Source organism: Podarcis muralis, chromosome 6, assembly GCF_964188315.1.
Source record: "Podarcis muralis chromosome 6, rPodMur119.hap1.1, whole genome shotgun sequence".
Classification (NCBI taxonomy): Eukaryota; Metazoa; Chordata; class Lepidosauria; order Squamata; family Lacertidae; genus Podarcis; species Podarcis muralis.
Window position 1 is genome coordinate 62,723,994 of NC_135660.1, and position 24,268 is coordinate 62,748,261.

The 24,268-nt window shown below is 40.6% G+C and overlaps 1 protein-coding gene across 3 annotated transcripts; it reads left to right on the forward strand.

Moving 5' to 3' along the window:
• The first annotated feature begins 3 nt into the window (after nucleotides 1-3).
• MARCHF5 (membrane associated ring-CH-type finger 5) lies at nucleotides 4-17,550 on the forward strand. Of its 3 annotated transcripts, none has more exons than XM_028729810.2 (6): nucleotides 4-121; nucleotides 10,536-10,738; nucleotides 11,424-11,554; nucleotides 13,315-13,498; nucleotides 13,957-14,093; nucleotides 15,272-17,550. In XM_028729810.2, the coding sequence occupies exons 1-6, from the start codon at nucleotides 39-41 to the stop codon at nucleotides 15,386-15,388; spliced, it is 855 nt and encodes a 284-aa protein (XP_028585643.1). In that variant the 5' UTR covers nucleotides 4-38; the 3' UTR covers nucleotides 15,389-17,550. The 3 variants fall into 3 exon arrangements, with proteins under 3 accessions (XP_028585643.1, XP_028585642.1, XP_028585644.1); XM_028729809.2 differs by having other exon boundaries at nucleotides 11-121; nucleotides 13,927-14,093; XM_028729811.2 differs by lacking the exon at nucleotides 4-121 and adding an exon at nucleotides 151-448 and having other exon boundaries at nucleotides 13,927-14,093.
• The last annotated feature ends 6,718 nt before the right edge of the window (nucleotides 17,551-24,268 follow it).

Here is a 24,268-nt window from a genome sequence, read left to right on the forward strand (position 1 = left end):
CCCCTCAGGGCCGGCGAAGAGCGGGAACTACATCTCCCATGGTGCCTTGGGCGCGCTCTGCGGTATCTCAGCTCGGAGTGGGCGAGAAGGGAACCAGGCGCAGCGGCGGTTCCTCTGTGAGGTAAGAGGGCCCCGCGCGTGCGCAGTTGCCCTCGCTCCTCCCCGCCCCCTCGCCCGCTCCGAGGCTGCGGCTCTGTTGTGCCTCTCGCTCTCCTTGCCCCCCCCCCCCTTTACCGGCCTAGGTCGCCGTCTAGTCAAAGGGGCCCGTCACCGCTCGGAAGGAGAGCCTCCTGCCGCTTCCTCCTCCTCCTTCTCCTTGGCGGCAGGCTCTAGGCCTTGCTTCCCCCGACCGGCTCCTGGCGCCTGTCGTAGCCGAGCCCCCGGGCTCCCCGCACCCGGAGAGGATGTCGGAGCAGACGGGCTTGCTGATACCGCAGACCATGGACAGGTACGGGGAAAGAAGGGGAGCTGCGGGAGGTTAGGCGGGCCTATTTCCAGGTGCGCCTTGAGGGGATGATTTTGGAGCAGGAACCGGGTCGAAGGGAAAGCACGCGTGGAGGCACCGCACCATCCTGGGCCGCGACGGCCTATATGCGTGCAGAAAGTCACGGGGGGGGGGGATTTGAGGGGAGCTGCTTGCCCTAGGCCTGAGCGGATGTGGAAACGAGGGCTCAAAAAGAAACGCAGGGCTGTTTGTGTCTTTTTTTGGGGGGGGGGCAGGGGATTGGAGAGTTGCTGCTGTGTCCCCACCAGGAGCATTCTGAGGGTTAATGAGGCCTTGGGCCCACATAACACACACGCACCGTTTGCTGTCAAATGTCTTCCAGTAGAAACTGTTGCTAAGTTCACCTTGCAGTAATCTTAAAATTAGTAGCCCCTACAGTGCTGTTAAAAACATCTATGTCAACACCCACAACCCCTATTTTAGTACCTTGCATATCTTGCATATAAAACAATGAGTTGTGATCATGGATGTTTCCACCACATGGAGCAACCTTGTGCTCATACTACCATTGCATGTCCGAGTAACCTTTTCTATGTCTTTGTCACTATCCTTCAGCACTGACCAGTTCAGAGTCCCCAGGCCTTCATTCCAAAAGAGTTTGAATTCTGTGGCCCAGAAGGACAGGAGTGCTACTGTTCTGGCTTCGTGGTTGCAGGGGAGAAGCAGAGAATACAGTGGTACCTCGCAAGACGAATGCCTCGGAAACGTCTTGCAAGTTTGTTTCCTTTTTCTTAACACCGTTAATACAGTTGCGACTTGACTTCGAGGAGCAACTCATAGAACGCGGTGTGGTAGCCTTTTTTGAGGTTTTTAAAGCTTTTTGAGGTTTTTGAAGCTTTCCCAAAACTTTCCCGACACCGTGCTTCGCAAGACGAAAAAAATCGCAAGACGACAAAACTCGCGGAACGAATTAATTTCGTCTTGCGAGGCACCACTGTAAAGATTAAGTTAGAAACCTAGTATGTGGAGGGTTGGGACAACTTTTCAAAGGATTCTTGTAGAGTTGAGATCCAGCTATATGACTGTAGCTTGCTGTACGATCTTTTCATTCCATAGTGTACTGCTACAGTGATCACTGTAGTTCCACAGTTTTTGTTGGCTTACCTTTTATCTACAGTAATAACATGTAAGAGACAGGTCCTGTTAGTAATTCTATATAAAGTATATTGCTTTTTTGTTGTGGTGGGTGGCATGATAATGGAAATAACCCAGAGCCTGTGCTTTTTTTCACCTAGTGACAGAAGGTAAATTCCCGTATCTTTGAGAACGGCCCTATTGAGTTGACTAAGGCAAAATGGTTACATTAGTCAATTCAGGAACCACGGTCTCATTTAATTGCATTCCAATAATACAGGCAACAATGAATTTATGTGTGTCCAACTGATGCACAACCATGATAGGGCATTGCAGCAACCTGGAAAGGGGGCAGAAGCGAAGCAGGCATATGCATGCTCCGCCACCGTATGTGATAACCCAGAATGCAACTCCCACACAAATCATGTGTTGCCTGTATTGTAGTTACTGGATATAAGGGATTGATACTGGGTGTTGATATGGGCTGTTGGAGGAGGGGTAGTACCTCTGGTGGGGGACACATCATGCTGTCTGGGGTGGTTTGTCCACCTTTGGTTCCCATCCTGCACTTAGTCAGCTCTCACCTGTGGCTCTTAGAAGCTGTCAGCATGCAGCAGTGGCCACACCTCAGGAAATGGCTTCAGCTGGCTGGCTAAAACAGCTGAGGGTAGTCAATGGGTCTCAAACCCTCAGTGTGTTAAGGACTTCCCCTGCACTTAAGTGCTGCTAGCACAACAAAAGCAGTGCAGAAGTCTGCAGTTACAAGTTACTGGTTTCTGCAGCCATAACAGGCACTGTGATTCACCGGTGGTTTGACTGCACCCCTGGAGACACATTCCATTGGCTCTGGAGACAAGACAGATGCCAACTTAATAGATAAGTGGATTTTTTTGGTCACATTGTTTGAAGTGTATTAACAAATCAAGAGGAAACACTGTCATGAGCTATTGGCAGAAGTTGTATAGTGTACAATACCAATTGCTTGGGATATTGCTGTTGGTTTGTATCCACAAAATGAGAGATACAGCATAAGGACAATTCTTTATTGTACCACCTTGATGGAAATGGTTTCATTGGTTTTTAAAGAAGACTTTTAAGTTCATACTATTTAGGCTAAATCATATATAGTATAGCAAAATAGAATTTGTAAGACTGAAGAAATGCATTGGTTTGCCTGCTTGCTTTTAGTTCATGTTATCCGTCGTGCAAAACTCCTGAAGTTTTAATTAGCATTGACTTAACTAAACAAAGAGAATGCTAAATGAAATTTTGGAGAGGCAAATGCCAATGTACCAGTCCTTTTTTTCTAGAAAAATAGGTGCTGGTACTCACCATGAAGTTGTTACAGTAAGTGGCTCACTTCTTAACAACAACAAAAGAGGTGCTAGTACTGTGTACCCTTGAGTACCCCCTGGGGGGAAAAGCACTGCAATGTAGTTGATCTTCATTTATCATATTTAGAAATGAGTCTTTCTTAGTGAATACAGGGGAATCACTCTCTTTTGGAAAGTTGTTGCCTTGCCTATCTTTGTGGTAGGAATGCCTTTTTTAAATGAATGTTGTGGGTTAGTAAGGCAACTTATATTACATGCAGCAAACTGCCCTAATTTACCTGATATATGTAACCTGATAAGGGGTGCGGGTGGCGCTGTGGTCTAAACCTTTGAGCCTCTTGGGCTTGCCAATCAGAAGGTCAGCAATTTGAATCTGCAACGGGGTGAGCTCCCATTGTTCTGTCCCAGCTTCTGCCAACCTAGCAGTTCGAAAGCATACCAGTGCAAGTAGATAAATAGGTACTGCTGTGGCGGGAAGGTAAAAGGCGTTTCCGTGCGCTCTGGCATTCGTCGTGGTTCTCCGTGCACCAGCAGCAGTTTAGTCATGTTGGCCACGTGACTTGGAAAGCTGCCTGTGGACAAAAGTTGTATCTCCATAGTTCAGATGGATCACTGCTGCTGAGAGAGAGTGGCTTGTCCAAGGCTACTTAGGTCACAGTTCTATACACAGATGTAGAATGCCCCATTGAATGCAGTGGATGATGACTGAACCAAAGTTCAGGAGTTATGCTTTGCCAGCAGATTCTAACATCTGTCTCTCCTGCAGCCCTTCTTGATCTTTTATTGACTTCTCTAATGTGGAAATAGTCTCCTGTGACATAGAGAAAAACTGAGGAGAAGATCCCTAGCCTGGTTCTTCCCCCTGCCCCATACAAAGTGTTATACTGCAACCCGTATCACTCCTCACTGTTGGCCATGCTCAAATTGTAGACCTCTAAACTTCTGGAGGACACCAGGTTGGGGAAACCTGCCTTAGGTTACTTCTCTCCCCCTGGTGACTTTTGGCCTGGTTCAGATGTTTGCCTGTGTCTGTTTCCTAGTGGAAGTGCAGACATTCAGCAGCCCTTCCATCATGTTTGTAATGTACCATGGATACCTGCACATATAGAGGCACAATAGCATTTTTCTCTCCAAAATGGGAGTGACAGTGTTTTTTCATTAAAAGAAAACAAGATTTGCCATTCAATAGAGAATAAGTATTGATTAGCTTAAATTTTAAAGCATTCTGCACTCACTTCCCTGGGAGTAAGCTTGGTGGACTTTTAGGAGAATTGCTTCTAAATAGACATTCATCTGTAAGTATTGGCAGAAGTTGTGTATTTGAAAATTACCATACAATGGAAAAAAGGGGGCAATGATCACTCACATTAAAATTCAGTGGTGGTGTGCTATTTGCTGCTACTAGCTGCAGGGGCAATTAATGTCATAAGGACATGTTAATTCTTCTCATATTATTGTAGGATAGTAAATGAAATTGGAGATAAATGTTTTTTGTTATAAATATATATCTTAATAAATCTTTTAAAGTACAAGGCATAAATACTTTACCTTTATCTTATATGCTCTTATGTTGATTTTAATGTTCTTTTTCCAGAAAAAGTTGTTCTCATTTTAAAAATTAATTTGGAGGCATTTTTTTTGTTCTCTGTATGCTAATTTAAACAACAATCTGTGTGCTCAATAAAGAAAGGGATTTTTAGGCACAATTGCAGTTACTAGAAGTAGTTTCTATATGTGGAAACAGAAAATTTAATTATTGGGAGTAGCAGTTCTGCAGTTGCTAGAAGTAATTGCCACCCACGGAAGGAGAAAACAAATACCCTAAGCCATTTACACAATCAGCAAAACAAATAAGGTATTTCAACCAGTAGTATTTGAATTATTTGTCTACACGTTCGCAAAGAGGAAGGTCTGCTTCCCAGTGGCAGAATTATTTAAGAGCAAAAAAGGCACTTTCTACTTCCTCTTTCCACTCACAAGATGAGTGAACATGATGGTTGGTGCACACAGATGAAGCGTGGCTGATTAGTGAAGTTGTGTAAGTAGCAGTGACAAGGCATAAAATTCTAGCCTAGTGGTGCAATATGATAAGGAAACATTGTAGAGTCCTTAAATAGTGTCAAGATTAAGTACTTAACAGTGCAATCCTATACACACCTACCTTTTGTTTACGTAAGACCTTTTGTAATTCCACTAAAGGCAAACATACATTACTATAGTTCAGTCTAATCAAGAATATCTTCAGATAGATCTTGTGAAATTTGTCCAGTAATAACCCTACCTTGGTTTCCTAAGATGATTCTAGTTCTTCCCCTTTACTGACCAGTTCTGTATCTCATTAAAATGACGTTTGGTGTGTCAAACTGCAGAAGTCAGGCAAATAGGTCAGTACTGTAATCTCACAGAAAATAGAAAACACTGAGAGTTTAGAACAACATTAATTTTCAAAAGCAAATGATGTATCCAGCAAAATACCGGTAGTTCTGCTAGTAGAAGGACTTTTAACTATACAACCAAACTTCCCCCCTCTTTTCCTGTGCACCCTCTAAATCTGTTCTGGAGATTTCCTCAACCATTGGGAGCACGTTTCTGGGGTCCATGGGGGAGAGACGAGGGCAGGAAAGTTCCACTGCTCAGCTAAAATTCCTTATGCTAGAAGAAATGTAGGATGCCACTCATTCTGTATAAAAAAGATTGAGCATTCTTTTGCTGTACATTCTGTGTGCAACAGAATGGTTAATGTACAATTATGGTTATGTGTCTTCTGAAAAGGCTCAGGGAAGAATTCAACATTGTGCTAAGCAGAACACTCCATCAGAGCAAGCAATTCTGTTTGCTTGATGGAACAATTTGCCCTTTCCTTCCCGCCTAATGTGCTGCTCCAGGAGTTCCTCCATACCAGGGGGAGGAGATTGGGGGAAGCCGTATTGTGCTAGCAGATGTCCTTGTGTGGGCTTCCCCTGGCAGGACTAGTTAGATGAATCTCTTCTTCCTGCACCATCCATGTAAAATTTAGTTGCTCACACTGCTTTAAATCCCCAGATTGCTTTTAAGAAAAACTTTGCAGTAGATTAATACAGAAATCAAGAAAAGGGAGGTATGAGTATCTATCTTCTTGATGTTTTGTCCACAGAGCCTCACTTACAGGGTCATAAATATTGAAATTAGTTGTTATGCGCACAACAGCTGGAAAGTGGTGTAATCTAGTGGTGCTTGAAATTTTACTTTTCAAAATCCCTATCAATTGAACTTAAGACACAAAGTAATAGCCAGCTGTCTGGCACAGAGCAAATGGAGCCACACCTATATTGAAAAACAGGCTCTTCGCTAACATACTTGAATACATTCTACTTGAACTGGCACGGAACCTGACGGTTGGCATTTAAAAGCAAAAGGTGGCAGAGCGGCTTTTAAACTGATTGTGGGGGGGAAAGCTGACAGGAACAAAACAGGGTCTGGTTCAGAAGAAGTGTTCCCTTCCCCACCAGATGAAGAAAAAAATTGATTTAAATAGGGGAGGGGTAGAACTAAGCGTTAAGAGGGCAGGGGGCACATGGCTGGCATTTCTGACTTACAAAATGATGTAGCATAAAACACACATGCCAAAAGATACTTGGAGAGAGAGAGAGGCTATATTTGTGTGTTTATGTGCTAATGCTACTAGACACCTCTGAGCCAAGATGGGCAAACTGGAGTGTTTGGTCTTAGAGGACAGCATTGATATAGTGGGCATAATGGAAACCTGGTGGAACGGAGAGAAACCAGTGGGACATGGTTATTTCTGGATATAAACTCTACAGGAAGGACATCATGGAGGTGGCATTACTGTACATCGGGCATAGAGTCCCCAAGCTAGAAATCCCCAAAGGGGTAGAATCCTCCACACAGCTGCTGTGGTTGATTATACTTGGCCCCAAAAGTGGGCTTACTATCTTGCCACTGATCAAAATGTGAAGATGATAGTGAGATGGAGAATGAAATCAAGGAAGCATCCAAAAGAAGAAAGTGCTGTAGTAATGAGTAACTTTGACATATATGTAGGTGGACAATTGCCAAGGAAGTTCAACACGATCACATTTGACTTTAAAAGAGGGAACATCCTGTAGCCAGCAGGATGGCCACTGTGAGAATAGGATGCTAAGCTAGATGTGCTGCTCAAAATTAACAGCAGTGTCATTTTTGGGAAACTTGAAATCCAGGATGCAAAGATCCGCTTTCATGATGTTAGAACTTGTGGATCTCCACTGAAGCTGAATGCTAATACAGTAGTAGCTAGACTAAAGAGATATTTATTTTCAAGACTGAAATAATAAGTCTGTTCTGAAATGCTTAAAGTAGAAAAGAGTTGGGGAAAGTATACTATTGCTAATTCATTTGGTTTTATATAGTAATGTTGAGTTTTCAGAAACTATGTTTTGTTTGACCTAGCTAGCTGTTTCTATTTTAGGTTGCAGTCTGAGTAGCGACCTGATTCTGTACTAAGACCAGGGTAATGTTTTATTCAATACAAGAAAATGGAAAATCTGGCAAGAACTGAGATCCTTGTGTCAATGGTTTTATTTAGCTCTTTCTGCTGTAGCTACTGTCAATAGCAAGATAAAGCTGATGACAGAAAACAAGGGATTTACTATTCATTATTCATAACTTGCTAAAGGCTTAAGAATATAAAGGATATCATGTGATTCTTTTTGTAGGCCATCCATTGTTTAAAATATAGCTGTTGAGCAATAAATTGGATGAAACTTCTTGTTTAAAAAATGTATGTGACATTGATCCATTGCTGTATCAAAATGAATTTGATAGTCTTAATGATATATATTATATTTCAAGCGTATAACCTTGTATTAAACATGTTTTAATACTTCAAAGTATAGACTTTAATAACTAATTCAAGGGTGTTATTTTGCAAGATTGTAAAGTCATTTTTTCCTGTCATCCAAATGAACTTTAGACCTCTTGGGGTGTCAGGTTGCCCCAAGGCATGTCACAACTTTATCTGTGTGGCCCAGTTTTGCACTCATTAACAGTTCAGAGGTAGCCATCATACATTGTAACTTGAGCAAGCTATGAAATATGTCATGTATGTGTCTTCTAGGTAAAAGAGTTGATATACCAGTCTGATACTATTTTTGGTTGAAAACACTACTCAAATTTCAGTGAGGATGTTTAGTAGTTTCTGCATTTGCAACTTTATTTCTGTTTTGCTTTTTGATGTGTGTGTGTGTATCTATGTGTAGAAATTCCAGTTCTTCTGTAATAGTGAAAAGAAAGATGGAATTGTTGTTGAACTTATTTCCTGTATGCATTTTTTCTAAAGCTCGGATAAATGCTTTTCTATTGCCATGTAGTCCCAATAACTTACCACTGCCTCATCGTTGCTTTTTGGGGGGAGAGGGTTGCCTAAGTAATGGAAAGTTGAAAGTAAACAGGGAATACAGTTTGTTAGATGTGAATACAAAACACACACACACACACACACACACACACACACACACACAAAAATAGTGGACAGAGCTGTAGTGAAATAAAGGTAGTAATGATAATCATAGCTAAGATTGGGTACATAAGATAGAATACACCATAGAAAGAGTATATGTTAATTTTTGTTAGGGGACTTTCCCAAGATAATTTGTTGATTGCCAAGTCTGAAGCTATTGAGCATGGGTAGGCAAACTAAGGCCCCAGGGGCTGGATCCAGCCCAATCGCCTTCTAAATCAGGCCCACAGACAGTCCAAGAATCATCGTGTTTTTCCGTGAGTAGACTGTGTCCTTTTATTTAAAATGCATCTCTGGGTTATTTTTGGGGCATAGGAATTCGTTCATTACTTTTTTAAAAAATATAGTCAGGTCCACCACATGATCTGAGGGATGGTGGACTGGCCTATGGCTGAAAAAGTTTGCTGGCCCATGCTATTGAGGGCAGGGTGGTAGTAATTAAGTTCCTTGTGTCCTTATTCATGAATTTATAAAATTCCTAAAAGCCACATCAGCTGGTGCTGCTTACTTTAAAATATTTAAATCTTTATTTGAATAAACTCTGGAAATCCTGTGCCAAACGGTTTATAACAATGGTAAATGACGCTTGTGCAGGGGTGCCCCATCAGATCTTGTTGGTTTGCCTCCATTATTCTGAGCCTGGTGGCAGGCACCAAAGTGGTTCAGAACAGTAAGTAGGAATGCAGACCTATTTTCTATGCTGTAGTTTGAGCTGAAGAAGTAAAGGCCTTATACCACAAGCAGAAGTCTGAGGTTCATTGGAAATGTATTTGTTTGCAGAAAAAATGTGTTTAATTGTTAAAGCACCCAATTGGTATGCATGCTGCTTCAGAAAATAGATGAATTTCAAGATGAAAGATTTGATCAGTCCACCCTGCCTTCAATTTAAGATTCAATTTTGATTATCTTCCCAGTAAATTGTCTACTGTTGTTTTTGCTCCTGATACAACTATTTGTGTATCTTTCCTGGATGAGGATGGGTTTTTTGTGTTTGCGTTTCTCAGATGCCCTGAGAATGCAAATTAGCCATTGAAAGGCAGGATAAGCATTTTGGAAATAAGAAATACGATTATTTTCTGCCCTATCATGTGATTATAAATATGGAATAGATTAAAATAGTTTACATAAATAAGCATTTATTCATTTCTATGCAGGATTTTTTGAACACAATCAGCCAGAAATGTTTCCTGTGCAAATGTGGGAAAGTTGTAATTAACTCTACAGTTTCTTTGTGGATTTACTTTCCTATTCTGAACTCTAGATCATTCTACTCGTCCTGAATAACATTTAATAGTTGTAGTTCTTAGAAATTTTTGTATTTATTTACTGTATTTATTATATTCTGCCCAGTAACAATATTCTTGACGGAAGTAAGAAAGAAATGAAGTGAATGAAGGTAGAATTCTGCTTAGTTGCAGTGCTATAGCTATGTAGATTTGACATGATAAGAATAATGGAATTTTTTCTCTCTCCATATTGGAAAAGGAAATGTATGTCTCTTTTGCTGTGCATTTTCTGTATAGTGCTGTGATTACGATTGATTGTGGAAAGCAAAGGGCTCTACAGACTTTGATATATTTATAATGCAATCACTCCGTTATCTGAACAGGAGGGGAAAGATCAATTGCAAGAGGGCAATTTTCCCTTCGATAGATTACTGTCAAACACATTTATAACTAAAAATAAAATAATCAATCTACAAGAGAATTACGTGTATTTCCTTCCTTAATTTTACAATCACATTTTTCTTTATTTGTAAGTGCTGCCAGGATGTAAACATTCCCTATTCAGGAAAGACCAAAATATCAATATTATATTTGTTCATTTGTTGGAATACATTAACTTTATGAATAAAGCAAAAAATTGCAAATGGACCTCAATTACTTCAGACACGAATGATGCAAAATATGATTTTAAGAAATGGCATTAGGATTAAGCACACACATTATTATTTTTTAAATCTAGCTATTAGAATATGGTATTGATGAATTTGAGTTAGTAGCACTGCATTTAGGAAATGCCCTTTCTAGGTAAACAAGTTAGCAATAAAATGGTTGGGGGGATTTTATTCTTACGATATTGACAGCTAAAGCTTTCTGATGTGTCACTTGTGCTTAACTTTCAGGAGTTGTTGGGTGTGTTTTGCAACTGATGAGGATGACAGAACAGCAGAGTGGGTGAGACCATGCAGGTGTAGAGGCTCTACGAAATGGGTTCACCAAACTTGTCTACAGCGCTGGGTGGATGAAAAACAGAGGGGGAACAGTACAGCTCGTGTTGCCTGTCCTCAGTGCAATGCAGAATACTTAATAGTATTTCCAAAACTAGGTAAGATGTGCATGTGAAACTTCCATGAAGAGTGGGTTGCGGGGAGCACACAACTGGAATATTATTATATTACCACCATTACTACTAATATTAACCAGGGGCTCCATCCCTGCTTGCTCAGCTCCTCAACCCCCTCACCCTCCCTTGGCAACTCTGCATCTTTTACACCTCACCCCTAACCCTCACAGCTCCTTCCACCCACATTCTGCCCACCTGTCAATCACCTTATGCCATATTGATGTCAAGGGGTGCTTCACTTTGAAGCCCCAATTTCAAAGTGGACCACAGGGATTTAAAACCACACTTTGTAAACATCCTCATGAGGCCTTTCAAGCCTCAGTGGGGGCTTGAAGGAGATGTGCGGGGCTGGGTGCGAACTCCCATCTGCCTATAAGCAATGCAAACTGTAGAGGGTGGTGACATTTTACATTCTTATGTAATAAGGAAGATCTCATCATTTGCCTTATGCACAATTGTCTCAAGGTGATGTACAGTGATGCAAGGGACAGTGTAACATTCAGGGTTGGATTTTGTTCTATTATTATCCTGCACTGAGATTCTCAGAGCAGCTCATAGCATCCAATCATAAAAGACAGTGATAGAGTTAATAGAGGTAGTGCCATGCTATATACTCTTTTGATTCATCATCTCTGCTACAAAACTTTATTTCTCCTTTATGTTATAGGTCCAGTTGTTTATGTCTTGGACCTGGCAGATCGCCTTATCTCAAAAGCCTGTCCCTTTGCTGCAGCTGGAATAATGGTGGGCTCTATCTACTGGACAGCTGTCACTTACGGAGCAGTAACAGTGATGCAGGTTCAGATGCACTTTCTAAATGTTACATTATCTTAATCAAGCTGCAAACTTCTAGACAGTTGCTGAAGAAGTTTGTTTGGTTTTTTGTAAGGAAGAAAATTCCATGAGAGGATTGGAAAACACAGTTTACAAGAGCGTGACTCCATATTCTTCTTTCCTTACCCATGTGGTGGTTTTTCCTTACCCGCCTTGCTATTTCATGTAACTCTGTGCTTACAGATTGACAAATCCCATCTAACAGGCACAGCTGTATTCAGCTCCTCCCTCTACACACACACACACACACACACACATCTGTTTGAATAAATTTCATCATAAATATCCTGCAAAGCCTCACATCTGTCCATTTCTGCCTGTGTCTGTATTTCTCTGCATATGTCCACTTGTACTTGTGCTTTTCTATTCATTAACAAGCTCTGCTAAACTATATGGGAGTCACTGCGGCTATTTGGATGAGAAACAGATTCCTTGATAATTCCTGTTGCTTCTACCTACAATCTGAGATTTCTCTTGCTTTTCTCATGCTCACCATGATTCTCTCACTGCTTATTGCTCACCTTTCCCACTTTTTTGGGGTAAGGGTCAGGGGAAGGAAGCAGTCACTGTTCCACCATAAAGTTTATTGAGTGACCTTGGGCCAGTTATTCTTGCTTGGGCTAGCCTTCCCCCTGTTGTGATGATAAAATGCTTGTGTATTCTGTTCTTCAAGGAAAGCTGGGAAACAGGTGAAATAAATACCTAGTTGAGAGCAAAGGGAGAATACTCAGAGCAAGCCCTCAGCCTGGATATAGACTTCCTATATAGTTTCAATGAACAAGTTTGTTCTCAGCCTCTTCCCAATTTTTCATCTTTTCTGTCTAGAGGAATACTTGGAGGAAAGATACAAGCCAGGACTCATTTTTGATGCACTCCTACCTTTGAGTATAGATATGGAGTCACTTGCAGTACCTTCACCATCCATCTGTTCACTTTATATATAGTACTTGAAGCAGGCTTTTGACAACTGCACAGATGTGCTCAATGTACTACTGCTGTCAAAACAGTTTTCAATTATTTATAGATTGTGGTTATTTATCAGCACAACTGTGGATTGAAAAATATCGGACATTTTAAAAAGTTAGCTTTACTCATGGGTTCTGTTCTTGATACATAGTTCTAGGAACATCATTTTTGAGTAGCATATATATATAAAAAACATTTATTTTGAAGTTTTTGTGGAGTAGCGCTCTTTCTTGACTGCAACACTCCTCATGACTCATATCAAGATGCTTTTGGACATATATAGCGGAATTAATACCGAAAACAGCTGCTTAAAAATACTTCCGTGTTTCAGATCTAGTCTATTTCAGATATGTATCTATATCTTTTTAAAATGGTTTGTCAGGTTTCAGTTACAAGATTGTTTCCTGTGCTGCCAAACTCATATGCAATAATTACGTATACTCAGAAACAGGATTATTTGACTTGATGGTGCAGAGGTTCTAAATGGATATCTAGCCTAAGAGAGACAAACAGTTGCCTAATCGTATGAGTTGCTCACCAGCCGAGAAGGTCTGGCACTCTGATCTCGGTGTGCAAGAGAAGCTAATAGCACTACTATAAGTGTACAGGGCAGTGGCATGTCGGTTCTATGGATGGTGGTTCAAATTAGGTTGTTCTTTAGTTGTAGCTCCTGAAGTCAGGCCATTGTAAAGTAGCCACATTACCTATATTTAGAATGGTGCTGTGCTTAATGTAATAATGTGTTTTTTATTTGTCAGGTTGTGGGTCATAAAGAAGGCCTCGATGTTATGGAAAGAGCTGATCCTTTATTCCTTTTAATTGGACTTCCCACCATCCCAGTTATGCTTATATTGGGAAAGATGATTCGCTGGGAAGACTATGTGCTTAGATTGTGGCGAAAATATTCTAACAAACTACAGATTCTGAACAGCATATTTCCAGGTAATGCTACCAAAATTTGAGTAGAATATCTAGACTTGGCTGTTTCTGTGAGGAGGGGTGGTAAGATAGATTTTAGTATCCAAAATATAGCACTTCTCTTTTTCTCTCCTTGGTGCTAAGTAAAAAGACATTGTCCAGCACAATATTTGGTTAGAGGAGTTCCATCTCCCAAATGCAGCTTGCAAGAAGGTATTGCAGTATAAAGACTAAAAACAGTGTAATTGTGAGCAGCACTTTCTAATCTGTGAAACTAGAAGTAAATGCCATAAATAATTTTATTAGAATGTGTTGTAGTACATAAGTTTTCTGGCTAGGAGTACTCAAAACCATTAAATCGAAGAGCTAATTGGAATGGAGAGGTTACATTTGTAATACAAATCTGGTTTAGTGCACTCTAATTCTTGGTTAGCAATGGCATTTTTCTTTAGGGATTGGATGTCCTGTTCCTCGTATTCCAGCTGAGGCCAACCCTCTGGCAGATCACGTCTCTGCTACTCGTATTCTCTGTGGAGCTCTTGTCTTTCCCACTATTGCTACGATAGTTGGCAAGTTGATGTTCAGCAGTGTTAACTCTAATCTTCAGCGAACAATTTTGGTAAGACTGTGTAAAATTTCCTTTATAGAACTAGATTGGCAGACGTGTCGGAGATTTGGCTTCTCTCTGCATATTTTCACCTTTGTCGTACTTCTGTCAAATAACACGCTTGGTGTGTTTAGTTACATTTACTGTTACATAATATCAGTTAAAAGGGCGTGGGTGGCGCTGTGGGTTAAACCACAGAGCCTAGGACTTGCCAATCAGAAGGTTGGGGGTTCGAATCCCCGCGACGGGGTGAGCTCCCATTGTTCGGTCCCTGCTCCTGCCAACCTAGCAGTTCGAAAGCACGTCAAAGTGCAAGTAGATAAATAGGTACCACTCTGGCAGGAAGGTGTTTCCGTGCGCTGCTCTGGTTCGCCAGAAGTGGCTTAGTCATGCTGGCCATGTGACCTGGAAGCTGTACAGCGGCTCCCTCGACCAATAAAGCGAGATGAGTGTCGCAACTCCAGAGTCGGCCACGACTAGACCTAATGGTCAGGGGTTCCTTTACCTTTTTAATATCAGTTAAAATATTCAGATAGCATTTATATGGCACTTTGGAGTTCCAGTAGGTCCTATTGCATAGGGTCTGGGGGATAGTGGTGGTGCTTGGGGTCCAAGGATACTTTCTGGTTGTTCCTTTGGAATGCATCCTTAACTGCACATGATGTCCCATATAGAATTAGGTATGGAGCAGGTAGGTGGGGTGTTTTTTTTTAGGAAACAGCCTTGTGAGCCAAATTGGGACATGCTGGAGGTGCCCCACCCTTGCTCTAGGATTGCATTCACACAATCCTGTGAACCATGGACTGGAGGACTGGGCATGAGCTGTGAAGGATTGAACATCCTCTTCTTCTCTTTTGTGTCAGTGGCCCCACCCACCTGTCAAAATGGCCCACGGGGTGTGTGTGAGAAGGTTGAGATTCAGCCCTAGAACAAACCATAACCCTCCCCTCCCCATTTAAGTGAATGAAAACTTTCAAAAGAATGTGCAAACTCAGCATAGAAACATTAGATTACCCCCATTGTGACAGGGAAATGTATGCTTCGGGTTTTAGTACAGAATTGCTCTAATTAGCCGAACTTCAAAGGAAACGGGGCTTGACAATCCTGTGTGTGTGTGTAACCATTAAAAAAATATATTAGGTGTTAAACATGTTCTGTCAGTTTTGAATAATTGTTCCCTTTTATTTTAGGGCGGAATTGCTTTTGTTGCTATAAAAGGAGCTTTCAAGGTCTATTTCAAACAGCAGCAATATTTGCGACAAGCTCATCGGAAAATTTTAAACTATCCCGAGCAAGAAGGTGCATAAATGACTGTGGATGTCAGACTTTTACAATCTCATCTGCTATATTCAGCAGCAATGTACCAATACCTATTATTTGGCTAAAGGAGCTGAAATTGGAGGATATGTTGCTGATTTTTGTGGTCCCCCCACCCCACCCCCATAGAATAATAAAATACCTTATTATGGCAGGGCAAATCCTCCTTAGTTGTTGATCCTAAGAATGTGATTTGTTTTCACTGATGTGTTTACTTTGTGGCGGAAGACATCTGAATCATTTTCCTATGGGCAAATGTTGCCTTCTTTCAAAACAGAAGCCAAACAGTTGTGAAGTTAATAAATTATGTGCAGACTGTATTGAATTATATTTTGTATGCTTATTGCAGTAAATGCACAGTACTTTGCTAAATGGGCCAATATAAGAAACTTCTAAAAATATGCATAGTTTATTATTGCCAAGTGGAACTCTGGAATGTCAGTTAATAAGGGTTCCCGTATTCATAGAGGAAGCTAAAGAATAAGCCTCAAATTAGTGATAGCAGAACTCAACTCATTTTCTTGCTAGTTCGCATAGTCCATCATAACAGCCCAGATTGTTAGAAGTTTCATTAAATATAGAAAAACCTGTCTGGGTCAGATAACTTGGAACACCAGCAAATAGCTTTTTTATTTTTTAAAAAAATTCAACAGTCTTTTGGCTCTTTCATTGTAATGCAAGTAGCATTGTATGAATTAACTCCTGTCTGCCACCAGTAAAACTGAAAAACTGAATTACAATCTATATGTGACTAGTTTCAATATTAGACTGTTGCTTAGTGCCAGTATGCTGTGGAAGCACAACCAAATTGTGGAGTCATTATTCAGGCTAAATCAAGAAGCAAGGGTTCAAAAACAAGCACTGGTAACACATAGCTGTGTTTAGAAGGAAGTATAAATGTTCAGTTGTGAATGTTAAAAGACTATTGATTACACAAGTCAGTCCTGCTTTACTGAAGTCTGTTTTCTATTTTCTATTTTTATTTTTTTAAGACTTATCTGACACTCACCTTAACTGCATCTCTTTTGAAATCTGTTTTCAAAGTGTCCTTGATTTTGGTGGCACCTATAAGTAAATTCTTTGGATTGGAGCATAGGTTCCAATCTAGACATGTGTGCACAAGTCCCATTCCAGTCAGTGAGATGGATTTCCTAGTATATGGCAGGATTGAGGTTGATAAGGGAGATATTTAAATTGCACTTTTTCTTAACAGTAGAAATTAGTGTATCAGTGTTTAAATTTTGGGTTCTGTACAAGTCACATCATCGCGAAGTAACAAATGACAGTCATTCTGGGTTTACAAGTGGTATTTGCTTTGGCAGGATTAAAGAACCACTGAGTGTCTCTTAAACTCTCAAATTATGTTCCAGTTCAAATATCTAATGCATGGAAAAGGTAATAAACACATCTTTTTAAAGTACTGGTAAATAGTTGTTGACCAGAAGTGATGCAAATGGAAAAAAAGTCTTCGTTTGATTGTAATAACGTATGCTAAAGAAATATTATTTCCATAGCAAGCTTTACTTTAAATATAAAAATGTAATATTTTAAAAGGTAATAATGACCAGCTAGTATTCCAGCATTGGTATATGTGGAAAAACCTAAAGCATAACAGAATACTTTAGTTTCTTGTTGTAAATACTAAAAACCCCCACTGTAAGTCAATTTGACTTTTGATATCTATATATTTATATATTCAGCAGTATCCTGCAGAATGTTGGCTTTCTATGAGTTTTCAGCACTATAAAACATTTCTTGCAGAAATTCCTGTTGTAAGAAGCCTTCTAGGTGATCTTTACTTTATATACATCAGCTCTTTGATACCTGCTGGTTTTTAAACTATGTCTTACAAAACCTAAAAGTATAGATTGGTTGGTCTAAAATTTTGTTCTATGGTAAAATTGCTGAAATTGTTTTATCACTACAAATGTACTGTGAAGAATGTGGGATTATATTTTAAATTCAGTAGCAAAAAGCATTTCCTTGGTTACTGTGCTTTTGACATGTTTTTAGTAGTGCAATTTACGATCACATACTGGATTAGATTGAATAAAGTTTTTTTATATTCTTTAGGTGTATGGTGTCAAATATAGTAACATAGATTGCTTTAATTCCTTTAAATGTTTGGGGGAATAAACTATTAAACACTGAACTATATCCATTGCTTAATTTAACAACCAATATATTAGTTTGATTATTTCTACTAGCATACATCAACTAGCGACATCAGATTTCAGCTCTCATAAAGAAGCTTGCTGTTTATTATCCCAGTTCTACGAGAGCATCTTCACTCTGCCCAGATTTAGTTATGCAGGACCATGCCACCATTTGGTTTGCTTTGCTTAATTTCATAAAATGGCTGAGCCCACCTTCTCCAACCCGTTAACCTATTGCTTTATGCTTAATGAACATTGAGAAATGCAAGTTGTGTGGTTCTGGAAGTGATATTTCTATTACTGTGTAGGAGATTGAAAGCCTCAATGTGCGGCTGAGACATTGGTGTTGGAAAGAGGGGTTTGAATTTGTTAGGCACTGGAAAGTGGAATCAAGGATTCAAAGAGCCCCATGATATAGGGAAGCACTGTCACAAGTGAATCAATGCTTGGTTGATGTTCTATACCTACAGCAGCTTCAAAATTGGGTTGGTGGCTATTCTAGAGGGTTTCTGGAGTGGTTTTTCAGGGGTTGCAGTGGGAAGGGAGAGCTTAGATTTCACAAGGAAAAATCAAAAGTTCCCATGCGTAGACAGAAGATCCACCAGTGCACTGGCCTTGTGCCCATTTGTGCAGTAAACCAGGAAACTATTGCGTGCAAGGCAGCTCTGTGTACACAGCAAAATCTCTTTGTCCACAAGGAATTGCTGTGTTGTGCCAACTTCTATATTACAATTGCAGAGCCTTTGCTAATCCCGGTCTTCTTCCATTTAGATCACCATTAAGAGTGCTCATACCCAAGCTTTACAAATTCCAGCAGATGCATTAGGTGTCTCGTCAAAAGATGTGTAAAATCCATTGGGTTCTAGGAGTTTGTTCAGTATTCAAGCAATCCTTGTTTACATAGTAAGGATGGCTCATGTGATCTCCCCCCCCCCCATACACATTAGAAAAAAGTGGCAAATACAGAAACATGACGGATTCATCTGCCCAAGTTGGGGTGGCTTTTTAAGTCACTGTTTTCAATTTAAAAACAAAAAACCCTGAACCATTTCATGCGCCATGAAATCCTCAACAATTGAGGCCAGTTGCACTATGGTGTTTCATATCCCCACCCTTAAAAATGAAAATTTCTGTTTAACTTGCAAAAAGAAAGGATCCTATTTACCCCTATTAAAATTGAATAGGAAAGGCACTACCTATCTCCAGCAACTGATCAAAATTGGGTTCTTTTTGTAAAGGGCTATATTTCATTTCTTTATGTAAAAAAACCCAACATTATAAAACATTGCAGGCATCCATTGGATCGCAGGCTAAGCTTAACCTTAGGAGGCTCATTCTTCTCCAAGTTGTCTTTATCTTGACACAGGAGTTAATACTCTCAAAGATCAAATTATTTGTATTATTTCTTATTATTAATCTACTGGGGTTTATTAAACACCTTCCATATTTTACCTAGGCATTTTTGGTTTTCTCCAGAGATTTCTAATGAAGGATGCCTCATTGGAAGGTTGTACCTTTTCCCAGCTGGTTGGTTTGTCTCTAAATAAATAAATACTCAGCCCTAAAGTGCTTGAGACTCACAGTTGCTCAACACAAAACTGCTCTAATGAATCTCAGTAGCAGTTTTGTTAAAAAATAATCATGTCAACGACACTGTGGAGGCCAGTGTACCTTAGTAACGTGTGTTTAGCAGTGTTTTTGAACTGTGATTAACAATAAATTTATTATGTTAAACACAGAGTCACACTGAAATAAATTGTATCTTTATTGCTATCTGGGAGTTTAATAAGGTGCTCCAATTTAACTCAAAGGGAGATTGATGTCAAAACAAATGATGTAAGAGGGTTAAGCAGACAGACGATAGCTTTAAAAGTGGGTTGTATAAAATAGACATTGGGAGTGAGACCTTATGGGTTAAATTCAAGTTCTGTGTCTGGAATGACCAGGGCATCTTGTTCACATTACACCCGGACAACCAATTTATATTTACGGTGAGAGGAAAGCATTAACACTGCAACATCTCTCTTACGCATCATTGAACTTTGCTTGCTGCTTTATTTAAATCTACACTTGTTTTAATTAAGCTCTTCTGTAAATAATTGAGCGTGGTTATGAGCATTTATCCTGGCTATATTATGAAAATACTGCCTGCAGACTGTGGAGGCAGCTTTATTGCAAAGCAATAATCATTTAGACAGCACAACAGCATGGAAGCCAGTAGTAAAAAAACCAGAATTTTATGAGTAGTCTCCTCCCTGCTGCATCGAAACCTGAACTGAATGCAGTTAGACCAACAGCAATTCAATTAAAGGCTTACTGGAGGATGGTGGTTCCTAAATAGATTTCATGTGTTCTTCTTGCTCCTATTCAATAAACACTTTGAATTTTTATTTATAGAGTATATGTTGCCAATTTAGACAATAGAACATGGTGTACAAAACCATCATAAAAACATTATAAAATGATTAAAATGACTGATCAAAAAGGTTGCATAGACTTGTCTACATAAAAAGGTCTAAGGAGATGGCTGAAATTTAACATACTGAATCTTTGCTGGAAGAGCTCAGGGCTTCTGACACAAAATGTGCAACTCTCAATGGAGGCCAGCCAGGCCTCTGTAACATGGGCAACTCGGTGGTCAAGCCAGGACATAAGGGCTAAAGTGGTCCTTACAGCATCCTGGACCCAAGTTGTTAAGAGCTTTGTATGATCTTCTGTCTCTATTACCAAGACTAAACTGCTAACCGGCTGTTTTACCTTTATTTACTGGTTTGCCAGTATCCCAAAGGATCAAAGCACGAGTACCATGAGCCCAAACCCCAATAATGGATGACCAGCTGAATCTCCAGGGGATTTCCAGAGTCCATTGTGCTATGTCTGCATTGGCTTGACTGCATTGGCACTCCGTTTCCAAACTCATTTCAAAGTACTGTTTTTGAGCTTTAAAGCCGCCTGCACCTCAGGACCCCAGTACCTCAAGGATCGCCTGTCCCCACATGACCATCATCAGAGTCTCTTCTCCGTGAGCCTCCTGCGAGGGAAGTGAGGTGAGTGGCAACCTGAGAACCTGCTCTTTCAGGAATGGCTCCCCATTTGTGGAATGCTCTCCCCCTGGGAAGCATGTGTGATGCCATCATTATTCTATAACCAGACCCTTGGCTGCTAAATCTATGGCCTTTTAAATGTGTTTGTGGGAGGAGGATTTTTGGGGTGTTCTTATTATGATATGCATTTTGTGTTTTTCCATTTTGTATTTTACTGCTGAAAACCGCCCTGTGATCTTCGGATGACAGGCAGTGTATGAATTTTAATCATCACCATCATCATCATCAGCTTGCAGGCACCAGACTTAAGGCGTCTCTGTTTGCTCCGCTCATTAATTTAGATTGCACTGAGGTGTGATTTTTGGCCAGCTATGTGGTGGTCATCTTTTTAATGGAGCGGCATAGGATTTGTTCTTTTTATAGTTATTGGTGGACGAGCACTTCTGGGAATTTTGTTCTATTGTCTTCTCCTGCCCCAAGAAACACCTATGACAGCAGGGACCAAAAGGAAGACCAAACTGAACCTAAAGTTGCCTTGGCAGTTTAGTTAAGGGTGGCAACTTTTCAAGTTGTTAGCACTTAAGTGTCCACACTAGCTTTGCAAGGAAGGAGGATGGAGAGAAAACCAGAACAACTTGGCCATGCCCATGGGACCTCCTAGCAGCCCCACCAGGTCTAGTGGTTCCATTCACACTATTAAGGTTGCAGGAGGGATCTCTCCGCAGCATGGCTTGCCATAAACCACAAGGGCTGCAACCCGATGGAAAACCAGACATCTCCCAGTCATTTGCAGAAGCCATTGGGCTGTGAAATCGTTTATGGAGCTGAGCCTATATATTTGTACCCGCACATAGTATACAGTGGTACCTCGGGTTACATACGCTTCAGGTTAACCCGAGGTACCACTGTACTTTTACTTCAGTTGACTTATTTATATTTTTTAAACAAAAATTAAATGCTGTCTTCCCAGCATCTGTTGAAAGCAGCTTAAAACAGCAGAGAGAAAAACACACCTATAATAAAATTCATATTTAGGAAAAATTACATATCCAGTCAATTAAAAATATCTATCCTTCTAGCAGATGCCAACTGGTGTTATATTTCTGATCAATTTTAGACAGAGTCAATACATTCTCAAGCACACCCCCAGTCTCTGAGCAGTTAATTTTTTCATGGGAGCTTGCAAGTGCCTTGGGCTTAGTTTCTTTAGAATGAAGGTTGGTAGTGATTGCAGTGTTTCTGTGATATGGTTTTGTTTAGCGTGCACACACATATACACACACACACCGTAGACTGAGCATAATATGGAAGGGCTCTCAACATTAACACAGCCAACAGATCTTACTATTCTCCCATTAGGTTTCTAGGGGAGCTTTCACAGACTCTTAGTACTAGATTCTCATAGAGAGAGAATTCAGGTCTCTCTGTCTTTCCAACTCCCAGTTACTAGCCTGACTGGTTCTTTTGTTCTTCTGCACACTCAGTCCCACACCTTGATGGCATCACCTCCCGCCAGGTGAGAGAGGGAAGAATACCTTCCTGCCTAAGCTCACCTCCTGGAAAGATTTCCAGCTATTTTCGGAGGAACAGTTTAGCTCAAGCATAACATAACAACATCTGATACTTCGCAGACTTGGCTATAGCTATTAACGTCACAGACTGGTTCGACCACTTTTCACGGTCTCTTTTTCTGCAGAATCCACTCTTGCAGCAGCTACAAAATCACAGGAATGGAGGAGAATCCTGAGAGCACAACCAGACTAACCCCTAGTCATAGAATCATAAATATGTAGAGTTGGGAGGGATCCCAAGGGTGATCGAGTCCAACCCCCTGCTGTGAAGGAACCTCAGCTAAACCATACATGACTGGTGGCCATCCAACTTATGCTTAAAAACCTACAGCAACTTTAAAAAAACTCCCACGCCACATCTTTTTTGCTGGGTGAAAATGGATTTCAAGGTGAATGTCTTAGGTCAAGTATTTTTATTTTCTGTGGGGAAAATACTGGTGTTAAACGCACCAAGTAATTGTAATGTTCAGAGCTGCCTCTTAACACTCTAGCTGTGCACAGCATCAAAGGAATTGACATGGGGAAAACAGGAGACATTCACAGAATGTTTAGGTCTGGGAACATGAATCTGTTGCCCACCAAAAAAAAGCAAAAAGCTGATGTTCTCATTTCTCCTGTCCAGCCACATTCCGGTCTAACAATCACTTGATGCTATTGAGTCCTTAAGAGAGGAGGTATTATGTTTTATCAGGCATAAACATTGTGCTCTGAGCACTTAGGAAACGTGATACCCCTGCAGCAGAAGCACAAAGGTGAGGATTTGGAGCTTTAATTGCACAATCAATAGTTTAGATTCAAGGGCCTCCATAAAGGGATGTCTGATGAAATATTGCAGTTCAGAAATAAGTTCCTGAATCCAGTATTGATATTGTGATATTGCGTTTATTACCGTACAGAACACAGAAATCATGTGGCCTGTTCCAGCAATGCGCAGAAATTTGGTTCAGTTCGCCTTTTGATGCAAACCTACCTAGTTTCCAAAATTCACCCTCCTCCTGATTTTGCAATGCAGTTCTCCAACCAGAAAATATGTACAGATGCATATATTTGGGGGAAATGTCTGTAAAAATGAATATTAGTGAAAACGGCATGAGCGCATTGCTGTGCACACTGTTGTCCTGTTATTTTGTCACTGTAGTTTTATGATTTGTATGTCATTTGCAGTTTTAAAAATAACACACAGATCCTCTTTTTTTATTTTGGACATTTGTATCCTGGTCTTCAGCTAACAGGGCTCCCAAAGTGACTTCTATAAAATCAATACCAATCAATAAAATGCTTAAAAGCATAATAGACACTCACTGAGGTATAAAGAGAGAAGGAACAGTTATGGAGGAAGGGGATTGGCAAGTAGTTAGGGTTGGTGAATAGAGAGAGCAGGGGTGGCAGCCTCTAGTATTTCATATATTTATATGTCACTTAATATCACTTAATGTGTCTGAGCAGTTTACAGAAATAACATATGTAATAAACTATACAATGCAATACTTTTGCCAGAGCACATCCTGACTCCCAGTATACAACAGTCACCCCAGTACCATAGACACAGTATACCCAAATTCTGCCTTATATCTCTACACAAATAATACAGCACCCACTACACATCCCATTCTACTCTCACAGCTCGCAAGCACCTATAAGCACCACCCACCCCATCACTCCAGTGCCTCCCACTTCATCCACATCCCCAAACCCACCTTGTGCCCCCTGCTTGTGAGATGCACTCCTAAGACCCAGGGGTCAGCAAACTTTCAGCAGGGAGCTGGTCCACTGTCCCTCAGACCTTGTGTGGGGCTGGACTATATTTTGAAAGACAAAAACGAACGAATTCCTATGCCCCACAAATAACCCAGAGATGCATTTTAAATAAAAGCACACATTCTACTCATGTAAAAACACGCTGATTGCCGGACCGTCTGCGAGCCAGATTGAGAAGGCGATTGGGTCAGATCTGGCCCCCGGGCCTTCGTCTGCCTACCCATGCCTAAGATGCACTTGGCCACAGGCAGCAGGGAACCATTTCTGCTGAGGTTGTGCTAAGTGGCACAAAGTCACAGGGTGGAAAAAATCAGCCCCCAAAGTTCAGAAGTCAGATGTTG